The 12,968-nt window shown below is 38.3% G+C and overlaps 1 protein-coding gene across 4 annotated transcripts in view; it reads right to left on the reverse strand.

Moving 5' to 3' along the window:
* Positions 1 to 12,968, reverse strand: part of OSGIN2 (oxidative stress induced growth inhibitor family member 2) — a 29,525-nt gene that overhangs the window by 16,268 nt on the left and 289 nt on the right. For 2 of the 4 annotated variants that reach the window (XM_070802939.1, XM_070802937.1), the window contains exon 2: positions 2,107 to 2,261. In XM_070802939.1, coding sequence (XP_070659040.1) covers positions 2,107 to 2,261 — 155 coding nt within the window. Of the gene's footprint in view, positions 1 to 2,106; positions 2,262 to 6,109; positions 6,248 to 6,331; positions 6,460 to 12,772; positions 12,912 to 12,968 lie in introns of those variants that run through there. The other 2 variants (XM_070802938.1, XM_019973923.2) reach the window with 2 other exon arrangements.

A 12,968-nucleotide genomic window follows, 5' to 3' on the forward strand; every position in this document is an offset into this window, starting at 1 on the left:
CAGGGAGGCCTGGCGTGCTGTGGTCCATGGGGTTGCAGAGAGTCAGACACAACTGAACAACTGAACTGAACTGAGTATCTGAGACAAAGAACCAAAAAGAAGTAACACGCGAAAGACTACACAAAAAGAATACAAACAAGCACTTCACAGAGAAATACACACACAAGCAGAATGCACCCCAAGTCCCAAAGACTTTCCATTCTTAACACCAAGAACCTGAGTATGTTATGTTACAAAGAAAAAGGACTTTGTAAATGTGATTAAAGTAAGGACCATGAGCTGGGGTAGAGTACCCTGGATTATCCAAGTGTGCCCAAACTAATCACACAAGTCCTTAGAAACAGTGACCCTTTCCCACCTGTGTTGAGGAGGAATCTAACTATGAAAGGTTAAAAGAAAAACAGCACTGCTAGCTTTGAAGATGTAGAAGTGGTTCAGGAGCCAAAGGAATACCTGTAGCCTCTAGAAACTAGAAAAGCAAGGAAACATTCTATCTACCCTAGAGCCTCCAAAAGGAATGCAGCCCAGCTGATACCTTGATTTTAGTCCAGTGAGACCAGTGTTGGACTTCCATTCTATAGAACAGTAGATAACACATTTATGTTATAAAAGCCACCAGGTTTGTGGTAATGTGTTCACAATAGAAAACCAATTACATAAAGTAACTAGGACATTAGCCCATTATGGTGCTAGTGCCAGCAACAATGGCCCTATATACATAAGGTTAAGCCACTCTTTGGCTTGCTAAGGCCAAACAGGAACAAATTGTTTTGGGGGAACGTGAGGTAGGTGAGTAGGTACAGAGGACAGTTTTTCCTTTTGTAACCCTGCTATGGCCTAACCAGAAGAAGAAGACAGGCTTCCTTTACCTACTGCAAGATATCCAGAATAGAAAACCAGGTGGACATGCATGGGAAGTGGAGCACGGGGTTTGGTTTCTGGCACGGGACTGCTGCAGATGCTCTATCGGCTCCCTTACAGGAGAATCTAGTACAGAACTCCCTTCCTCCCCTCTTTCTTTCATTTATTTTGTCTCCTAGGGAGAGATGTCCAAATGCCAGTCAGAGGGCAGAAGTTTCCTCTGCATTAACTTTGAAACAGGCCATCAAAGAAACTAAGGAAGTTGTATGCCATCAAGGTTCATTACGTCCCATAACTCCTTCCTTTAGCTTGGCTTCACACCGGAGTACTTGTCCACATTAATGAGTGCCTGCAATGCAGGAGACGTGGGTTTGATTTGTGGGTCAGAAAGAGCCCCTGGAGAAGGAAATGGCAACCCACTCCAGTCTTCTTGCCTGGAGAATCCCATGGACAGAGAGGAGCCTGGTGCGCTATAGTCCATGGGGTTGCAAAGAGTTACAGATGACTGAGTGACTAAACATACAACATACACACTGGGTTTGCCAAAAATTTTGTTCAGGTTTTTTGCCTCATCTTCTGGAAAAACCTGATTGAACTTTTTGGTGAACCTAATACATAACAGGTAATTAAATACAGGCAATAAAACAAAACCATAAAATTATATAATTCTGAAGTAATCAGGTTTTATTAATAGCTTAACTTTTAATATCTTATATACCTATCTATTGAGGTGGATGGATATATAATAGTAATAGGTGGTTAAAATATTATAAACATAACTGTAGAGTACTATAATGTTCTACTGAGTACTGACTACCAACGTACACACGTTACTCAACTACTGAGTTTCCCTGTCTGTCCATACTTTACAACATCAGTGTGCTATAGGATTCTAAGGCACAATTCAATAATGTACATAGGAATCCTCTGTACAGGGTTCTAATAACACTGATTATCATCGTGACCATGACACTGTCATATAAGCAACATAACTGATAGACTACTGATGTTTTAAAATAATAGAGCAATCTCAGCCCTTCAATGAAAAACTGTTTCACTCTAATACAGAATCTAATGTCAGATAAACCAATTCCTCTTTCCAAAGACTTGGTTATTGGTCATCAGGCAACCTAAGAATACTTTTCAATACAATCCTATGGATTTGTGCTACATATAACCATACATTTATAAAGGTAGTAAGGATCATAACTGTAATTTTAAGAGATAAAAGGCAATAAAACTTACCTATTACTACCACAGGCAAAGTCACTGATGAATCTTCAAGTAAAGAAGTTTCTTCAACTAATGGCATAGCTTTAACGTTTTGCCCCAAATTATCACCAAAATATTGCACTAATGAATTTAAAATCTCTCCTTCAGTTTCAGTGTCACTGTAGTTTCTTTTAAAAGAAAAACATGGAACAAAAAACAACAGATATATAGTCAATATAGCCTTTATAAAAATCTGTCTCTATTCACTTTTTATTTAGGCCACAAAATATTCAACAGTTCCATAAAAGGAGAAAAGGAAATCCTTTTTATTAATGCTTTCAAATTAGCTTAGCTACATTTCAATGTACACCACTTTCTCAGAAATCCTAAATACAGTGGTCCCTTGCTATCCAGTGGGGGTTGGTTCCAGAACCCAGCCCCCAAACACCAAAATCCATGGATCCTTAAGTCCCTTTTATAAAATGGCATATTTTTGCATATAATCTACCTCCACCCGCCCACAGAATCCAAGCTGTCTCTAGATTAACTATCACCTAATACAATATAAATGCTATGTATGCAGTTGTCTTCATGCAGGAAATTCAAATTTTGCTTTTTGAACTTTTTCTTTCTCAAATATTTCCCATCTGTAGTTGGTTGAACCCATGGATGTAGAACCTGTGGATATGGAGGGCTGACTTTAGCTGCTGTCTCTTTAATGACTTGAAGGCAAGTTTTAAATAAGAAGCTATTTTTAATGACCAAAGACACAGGACTGTATTAGGCATTTTTACAATTCTCTGACATCTCCTAGGACTGGAAAGTGTCTCCTTCACTTTTTTTTTCCTTCCTCATTAATAAAAACTTGTGTGCATTAGAGGCAGTATATATATATATACGTAGGCTTTCCTGGTAGCTCAGACAGTAAAGAATCTACCTTCAATGCGGGAGACCCAGGTTTGATCCCTGGGTTGGGAAAATACCCTGGAAAAGGGAATGGCAATCCACTCTAGTATTCTTGTCTGGATAATTCCATGGATAGAGGAGCCTGGCGGGCTATAGTCCAAGGGGTCACAAAGAGTTGGACATGACTGAACAACTAACACTTCCACTTTTCATGTGGAACAAGATAGCTACATACAGTATTATAAGGAAAAGTTACTGAACTTATATATTACAAATTGTGTGTTTTGGCTAAACAATAAGGTTTATACATCTTATTCTCAGAGATACTGAAAAGTGCAAAGATCTTAATGTTGATTTCCAATCTACCTTCTTTCCCAACTGCCTCCCAAGAAACTAGTTTTGGCATTCTGACACGTTCATGCAATAAATGGAGCATCCTTTGAGCACAGTTAATTTTCTGCATTATCCGAGATTACTTCAAAATAGAATTCCTGAGTTAGAAACAGGCCAATTATCTGAAAGTTAACCTGAGTACTGACTAGTGGGTGAGTGTGGTTATTGCTATTCCCCAAATGACAAACATGGGAATCGATCAGTTATTTCACAAGACTCACTGATCCTAGGGGAGGAAGACAAATGGAAAGAATTAGGCAGAGAGCAATAATTTCTCCTTCCTGCTGCTGCTGCTAAGCCACTTCAGTCATGTCCGACTCTGTGTGACCCCATAGACAGCAGCCCACCAGGCTCCCCCGTCCCTGGGATTCTCCAGGCAAGAACACTGAAGTGGGTTGCCATTTCCTTCTCCAATGCAGGAAAGTGAAAAGTAAAAGTGAAGTCGCTCAGTCGTGTCCGACTCTTAGCGACCCCATGGACTGCAGCCTACCAGGCTCCTCCGTCCATTGGATTTTCCAGACAAGAGTACTGGAGTGGGGTGCCATTGCCTTTTCCTTCCTATAACCCTCCAATTTCCCAAACTACCCTTGGAAAGGGCAGAGTTCCCCCAGGATACACTAACAGCTTTCCTTCCCCCAATAATTGGACTTCCCTATCAATACATTGGCGCATTATTGCCAGAACAGATTTCATTTAATATGGCTACTCCTCACACTGCAAGGCTGCCCCTGGAAGAAACAACTTAAGATCAATCATCCCTTTCAGATCATTTCATCTCTTATCATTGATCAGATCCAGATGTACTAGCTGTCTTGCCTTCTGCTTGACAACTTCTTGCTTGACGACTGAACTCAACATGAATGCATTATACTTGGGCTTGTCCCTCATACTTCTCCTAAATGTGTGTCAAGGACAGGTTCCTCAGCTTCCTTTGGATGCCTCTTTTTTCTTAATATATATACTTATATACTTTATTGAAGTATTCTTGACTTACAATGTTTCTGGTGCAGAGTCATTCAGTTTACATATACACATAGATTATTTTTGAGATTATTTTCTATTATAGGTTGTTACAAGATATTCACTATAGCTCCCTGTGCTATACAGTTAACCTTTGGGGCTTTTTGCATATCTATTTCTTTAAAATTAGAACTCTAGCATTCTATTCACACTACGTCAAACAAGTGGAATCAAAACATCATAAATTTTTCAGTTAGGCAAAAATTCATGTTTTTTAAAAATATATATATTACATACTATTTAAAAGATTTTCTACTATGCTTGATAAACGTTTGAGAAAGAACATTAAAAAAAAAAAGATGGAATGGCAAAACTGGAAAACAAACTAAATGAAATCATGGGAGAACTGAATGAAATACAAGAAGTGAAGCAAACTAGATAAAAGTAAAAAATCATCATGTAGTCCAGTAATTTTTAAACAAAGCTACTTATCAGAAACATATCTGGGGCTTTGGAGAAAAAAAGCAATATCTGGGCATTTGTATTTTTCAAAATATTCCAAGATAATTCTGATATGCATTTGGATTTTAAAAAGTGATTACAGGCTTTTCCATTAAATAGTAGGTTTGATGATACAGAATTCTATCAACTTTCTGTTGACCAATCATGATACAATGTTATTAAGTGAGTAACAGTTACATAATCAAAATAGTAAAAGATACTGATCAGTTTTCACAACCAATAGGGAGACAAAACATAAAAGAGTTGCAAGACAAAATGGGAACATGATTAACAATATAAAATAATTACATACAATATGAGGGATCAAAGAAAAGATATACCAATCTGAATGCACAGTTTCAAAGAATAAAAGAGATAAGAAAGCCTTCTTAAGGGAACAATGCAAAGAAATAGAGGAAAACAATAGAATGGGCAAGACTAGAGATCTCTTCAAGAAAATTAGGGATAACAAGGGAACATTTCATGCAAAGATAGGAACAATAAAGGACAGAAATGGTATGGGCCTGACAGAAGCAGAAGATATTAAGAAGAGGCGGCAGGAATACACAGAAGAACTAAACAAAAAAGGTCTTAGTGACCACGACAAGCACGGTAGTGTAGTCACTCGCCTAGAGCCAGACATCCTGGAGTGGGAAGTCAACTGGGCTTTAGGAAGCATTACTACAAACAAAGCTAGTGGAGGTGATGGAAATCCTGCTGAGCTATTTAAAATCCTAAAAGATGATGCTGTTAAAGTGCTGCACTCAAAATGTCAGCAAACTTGGAAAATTCAGCAGTGGCCACAGGATTGGAAATGGTCAGTTTTCATTCCAATCGCAAAGAAGGACAATGCCAAAGAATGTTCAAACTATTGCACAATTGCACTCATTTCACGTTAGAAAGGTAATGCTGAAAATCCTTCAAGTTAGGCTTCAACAGTATGTGAACCGAGAACTTTCAGATGTACAAGCTGGATTTAGAAAAGGCAGAGGAACCAGAGATCAAATTGCCAACAACCAATGGATCATAGAAAAAGCAAGTGTATTTCAGAACATCTACTTCTGTTTCATTGTGCTAAAACCTTTGACTGTGGTCATAACAAACTGGAAAATTTTTAAAGAAATGGGAATACCAAACCACCTTACCTGCCTCCTGAGAAATCTGTATGCAGGTCAAGAAGCAACAGTTAGAACTGGACATAGGACAACAAACTAGTTCAAAATAGGGAAAGGAGTACTTCAAGGCTGTCTATTGTCATCCTGCTTATTTAACTTACATGCAGAGCACATCTTGTGAAATGCTGGGCTGGATGAATCACAAGCTGGAATGAGGAGTGCCGGGAGAAATATCAATAACTTCAAATATGCAGATGATATCACCACAATGGCAGAATTGAAGAGGAACTTAAGAGCATCTTGATGAAGGTGAAAGAGGAGAGTGAAAAAGCTGGCTTAAAACTCAACATTCAAAAAATGAAGATCAGGGCACCTGGTCTCACCATTTCATGGCAAATAGATGAGGAAAAAATGGAAACACTGACAGGATTTATTTTCGTAGGTTCCAAGATCACTGCGGACGGTGACTGCAGCCATGAAATTCAAAGACGTTTGTTACTTGGAAGAAAGGCTGTAACAAACCGAGACAGCATGTTAAAAAGCAGAAACATCATTTTGCCCACAAAGGTCTGTATAATCAAAACTGTGGTTTTTCCAGTAGTCATGTACAGATGTAAAAGTTGGACCATAAAAAAGGCTGAGCACCAAAGAACTGATGCTTTTGAATTGTGGTGCTGGAGAAGACTTTTGAGAGTCCCCTGATCAAGGGGATCAAGCAGGAAGATCAAACCAATCAATCTAAAGGAAATGAACCCTGAATATTCATTGGATGGACTTATGCTAAAGCTGAAACTCCAATACTTTGGCCACCTGATGTCAAGAGCTGACTCACTGGAAGACCCTGATGCTGGGCAAGATTGAGGGCAGGGGGAAAAGGAGGTGAAAAAGGATGAGATGGTTGGATGACATCATCAACTCAATGGACATGAATTTGAACAAACTCCAGGAGATAGTGAAGGACAGGTTAGTTTGGTTTGCTGAAGTCCATGGGGTTGCAAAGAGTCAGATACAACTGAGCGACTGAAATGAACTGAAATAGGGGGAACTGGGAAATACTTTTAAGACCTTTAATGAGATATAATTCACAAACATCACAAATTTCACCCTTTTATTTATTTTTTTTTGCAAAGTTATACAGCATGTGGATTGTAGTTCCCTAACAGGGTTCGAACTTATGCCCTCTGTAGTAAATGCACGTTCTTAACCAATGGACCACCAGGAAAGTCCAAAATTCCCTCTTTTAAAGTGTACAATTCAGGGTTCTAAGTATAGTCACAAGGTTTTGCAATCATTACCAATAACTCCAGAGAAATTTTACCATCCCAGAAGCAGACACTGCACTCATTAGCGCTCTGTCTTCACTCTTCCCCCCCCGCAGCCACTGGCAGCCACTAATCTACTGTCTTACCGCACGTGCCTACGCCGGAAATTTCAAATAAATGGGACCCGTCATCCATTACGTGGCCTTTGACATCTGAGTTCTTCCACTTAGCATGACCGCAAGGTTCACCCATGTTTTGGATGTACTGGTACTTCATTCCTTTCTAGGCCTAAATAATATTCCACTGTTTAGATACAACACGTTTTGTTTATTCATTCATGAGCTGATGAGTATCTGGATGATTTTCTCTTTTTAGCTATTACAAATATTCTATGAACATTTGTGTATAAACCTTTACATGAACGTATGTTATTTCTCTCAGGTATGTTCTTAGAAGTGCACGCAATGGCTGGCCCCTAGGTTTAACATCTTGAAGAATCGGCAAAGTGATTCCCAAGTGTGTACCATCTTATACTCCCACCAGTGATATGCAGGTTCCAACGTCTCCACATCCTCACCAGCAAGTGATTTTTTGTGTTTTGTATTTTAGCTACCTTAGCAGCTGTAAAGTAGCATCTCACTGCAGTTCTGATTACCATTTCTCAGTGACTACTAATGTTAACCATCTTTTCATGTGCATATTGGCCATTTGTATTTCTTCTTCAGAGAGTAATTCAAATTAGTTGCCCACTGTCCAACTGGGCTGTTGTTTTTACTGCTGAGTTTTCACTACTATTTATATATCCTGGACATATGATTTGTTAATATTTTCTCCCATTTCGTGAGTTGTCTTTTCACTTTCTTTATATTGTCTTCTGAATCACAAGTTTTAATTTTTGATCAAGTCTATTTTTTTGTTGTTGCTGTACTTTTGGTGTCATATCTAAGAAAGCTCTGCCTAATCTAAAATCACAAATCTGTTCTCCTCTATGAGCTTTATAGTTTTGGTTTTTAAATTTATATCTTTCATCTATTTAAGTTCATTTTTTTTACATGGTATGAGGCAGCAGTCCATTTCATTGTTCTGTTTGTGGATATTCATTCGTGGCACTATTTGTTGAAACACTGTTATTTCCATTTGTCTTGGGATCCCACAGAAGTCAATTTACCACAAGTGAAGGGCATTATTTCTGGACTCAGTTCTATCCTACTGATCTATGTTTACCTTTACGCGTGCATCATGCTCTCTTGATTATTGTTTCTTTGTAGTAACTTGTGAAATTAGGAAGTGTGAATCCTTCAACTTTGTTCTTTTCTCAAGAATGTCTTGGCTATTCTGGGTTCCCTGCAACTCCATGTGAGCTTTAGAGTCTTTCCATCAATTTCCAGGAAGAAAAAAAAAAAAGGTAGCTAGGATTTTTATAGGATTACATTGAATTTGTATAGAAATTCAAGGAATATTGCCAACTGAAGAACACTAAGCTTTTCAACCCCTGAACATGGGATTCCTTATCATTTATTTAAGCCTTTCATTCTTCTCAGGGATGTTTTCTAACTTTCAGTGTACAAGTTTCACATTTCTTCTGCTAATTTCCAAATACTTCAATCTCTTTGATGCTAGTATAAACTGGATTGTTTTGTTAATTTCACTGTCAGATTGTTCACTGTTAGTATATAGAAATATAACAGATTATTGTATGTTGATCTTGGATTCTGTAATATCACTGAATTCATTTATTAGGTCTAGCAGGTTTTATGTGTATGTCTGTGTGTGGGCCTCAAGCAATTTGATACTAGCCTCTCTCAAGACTCAAGTAGAGTATGTGGATCCAAAGTCTTAACTTCTCTTAATTCTCCACTGAGTACAGGTGATTTGTTCTGATTTTCTACCATTGGTCATAAGTTTAACCTTTGTGTACCTAATCCATAATATTGGTATAAACTATTTGTAATAAACTTTCATGGTACTTGATAAATACTGGTTTAACACAGGCATGAAAAACTGAATCAAGAGATGAAATGAAAATAGGGTTCACTGAATTTACATAAAGCAGCAGTGAAACAAAGGCCTATTAGTAAGTATTCTTTGTAAAAAACTCAAAATCTAAATTATAAATTTAGTATTTCTGAACATATTTTATAGTATATGCATACCACATCATGGTCTAAGAACAGTGAAAATTTCCACTTTAGATATCCAATTTGCTGAATGTTTGTTCTGTTTAAAACAAATACTTATTTTGAGTAATAAAAATATCTACTTTTCCTTTATTCGGGGCAATAAATTAGAAAATATAATTAAATTTTAGGAAACACTAAAGAACAGCACTTTATCCATATGCAAAAAGCCATATGCAAAAAGTTACCCTATTGTTAGGCATCAAGTTAGACGACTATTTGAAATTTAAGATGATTTTACATGCCTTCCATGTTTTGTTTTTCAAACATTATGATCCAAAGTCTCAAAACAAATTAAAAGGATGGCACAGGTAACTTATATGCAGAGTACATCATGAGAAACGTTGGACTGGAAGAAACACAAGCTGGAATCAAGATTGCCAGGAGAAATATCAATAACTTCAGATATGTAGATGATACCACCCTTATGGCAGAAAGTGAAGAGGAACTAAAGAGCCTCTTGATGAAAATGGAAGTGGAGAGTAAAAAAGTTGGCTTAAAGCTCAACATTCAGAAAACGAAGATCATGGCATCCAGTCCCATCACTTCATGGCAAATAGATGGGGAAACAGTGGAAACAGTGGCTGACTTTATTTTGGGGGGCTCCAAAATCATTGCAGATGGTGACTGCAGCCATGAAATTCAAAGACTCTTACTCCTTGGAAGGAAAGTTATGACCAACCTAGATAGCATATTCAAAAGCAGAGACATTACTTTGCCAACAAAGGTCCGTCTAGTCAAGGCTATGGTTTTTCCTGTGGTCATGTATGGATGTAAGAGTTGGACTGTGAAGAAAGAAAGCTAAGCACTGAAGAATTGATGCTTTTGAACTGTAGTGTTGGAGAAGACTCTCGAGAGTCCCTTGGACTGCAAGGAGATCCAATCAGTCCATTCTAAAGGAGATCAGCCCTGGGATTTCTTTGGAAGGAATGATGCTAAAGCTGAAACTCCAGTACTTTGTCCACCTCACGCAGAGTTGACTCATTGGAAAAGACTCTGATGCTGGGAGGGATTGGGGGCAGGAGGAGATGGGGACGACAGAGGATTAGATGGCTGGATGGCGTCACTGACTCGATGGACGTGAGTCTGAGTGAACTCCGGGAGTTGGTAATGGACAGGGAGGCCTGGCGTGCTGGGATTCATGGGGTCGCAAAGAGTCGGACACGACTGAGCGACTGAACTGGACTGAACTGAACAAAAGACTTTTCTCACATCTAGCAATACTTTTCTAAATGATCATTCAAACTACAATGAAACGTTTTACTACCTGAGTTTAAACTTTGGAAGCATAAGCTTAGACTGTTACCAAATTGATACTACTATAAGAAAAACTGCTAAGTGTTAGTCCCTCAGTTGTGTCCAACTCTTTGCAGCCCCACAGACTGTAGCTCACCAAGCTCCTCTGTTCAGGGAATTCTCCAGGCAAAAATACTAGAGTGGGCAGCCATTCCTTTTTCAAGGGGATCTTTCCCAACCAGGGATCGAACCCAGCGTCTCCTGCATTGCAGGCAGAATCTTTACCATCTGAACCACTAGGGAAGCCCAAAACAATGTCCTAAAGTCACAAACGAAGCTACTCTTTATCTTCCAGAACAGTTAAGTTTTCTTCCTCTGAAAGTTAGGAGACAACTTTCTCACAGTCCTTATCCTTTCAGATAAAAGACAAGATCCAAAATGTAGACATTATCACAATTGGTTTTAAAATGCATTCCTAATGAAATTGCTCCCCGCAAAAAATAATATTAGTAAATTATAAACCTTTTCCTAAGGAAATGTTTTAAATATTAAATATTTTCTGTTAAAAATTTTATATAAGAGCTGTTTATGCAATGAAAATATGGTTTATCAACCACAATTTTTATCCTTTGGCTAGCAGGCTTGTTTTCTTTTCTCTCTCAAGATCAAACTACAGCAAATACCTTGTTTTCATCTCCTCCTCCAAATTTCTGTACAAAGAGGTAAGCATATGATATCCACTACCTAGAGTTAGTTGAATGGCCATGAATCCCACGCCATGTCCTTAGAATTCAACTGTATTAAAAGGTGTCAAAAAGTTTTCGGACAGTACCTTCTAAAGGGCATATTATTTTCTCAAGGGCTTCAGTCTAAGAAGTTTTCACTAGGAGAACTTGTTTTCTAGAATTCTCCAAAGGGTACCTGATACTCTCAAATCACTGTCAGGTAGGTAACAAATCTGCCTAGCATTTAAAATTCAGCAGTTTATTACATAAAATAATTTCTAATATCCAGAATTTAGAGACTCCTACAAAATTCACTGAGATGGAGGGCAAATCTGGATTACTGAGCTATTACAACAGGAATTCTGAGTTTTCTCTGTGCCTAACACCCAACTTTTGCAATTTGGTGAAGCCTCTGGATCTCTTCTTTGAATATTATTATTAAACATATAATAGGATTTACAAGGAAGCTAAAAAGTAAACTTGGAATACGTCTTTATGTACTCCTCCACTATATTAAATAACCAGTATAGTGACGCAAAATAACTAGTGTAATCTTGAAGAAATAAACAGTATTTCTAGGTATCTGCAACAACCAGTGTGGCATGAAAACATCTGTGATTTCTACTGATGACCAAGTCACAAATACTACTGTGGCTTACTGCTTATGTTCACAATTGAAGAACATAGATTTTGGTTAAAGTTGAGTGAAAATGCCTGGTACCATTCTATACATTCAAGTTCATGATCCATCTAAAGTCTATATATGCACCCCAATTAACTCGATCAGAATCTCATATTTTACAAAAGAAGTTTTGCTTATCATCATCCTAGCACATTTGCGTATATATAAAGCAAAGCATTTTATGAAAGTCTTCGTTAAGTTTAACTTGGCTTCAGGACAAGGTTAAAACTAGTTTCCAGTTGTTTTAGGTCTTTCTATAACTGAATGAGACGTTAGCCAATTGGGCTAGACCTCGTGCATTCACTTTCATTTTAAAACGTATCATCTGTATCAACCCTAAAAACGGTCCCCATAATGTAGGTCAAGAATCGTTTCACATGTTTCAAATTTCTACGATATGCCTGACTTACATGGACTAACATCTTAAAAGTCAGAAACCTATTTGTACCTAGAGCATCACATTTTAAACATTAACTCCCTGCCTCCCTTCAACCCAGTAACTTAGGTTATCAGGTTTTTTTTTTAACAGAAAAAAAAAAGTTTAAGATGCGGGTGTTAAATTTCTATGATATACGTGACTTAACAAGGACTAACATCTTAAAAGTCAGAAACCTATTTGTATACCTAGAGCATCACATTTTAAACATAAGTCCCTGCCTCCCTTCAACCCAGTAACCTAGGTTATCAGAATGTTTTTACAGTTTAAAAAAAAAAAATGTTTAAGATGTCGGGGCGGGGGTACCTCAGAGCCTTCACTGAAACTTCGCTCTCTCGTTAAGTCTCGGTTCGCAGAGGCTGGGGGCCGCGCCGTCACGCGCACGGCCCAGGGCGAGGAGGAGCGGACGCCGGACGGGCCCGAGGAGCCGAGGCGGGAACGCGGCCGAGCGGGGCGGCCTCGGCATCCCCCTCAGCGTCGTCCCCGAGTCCCCGCCCGCGCG

This window comes from Bos indicus, chromosome 14 (assembly GCF_029378745.1).
Source record: "Bos indicus isolate NIAB-ARS_2022 breed Sahiwal x Tharparkar chromosome 14, NIAB-ARS_B.indTharparkar_mat_pri_1.0, whole genome shotgun sequence".
In the NCBI taxonomy this organism is placed as follows: Eukaryota; Metazoa; Chordata; class Mammalia; order Artiodactyla; family Bovidae; genus Bos; species Bos indicus.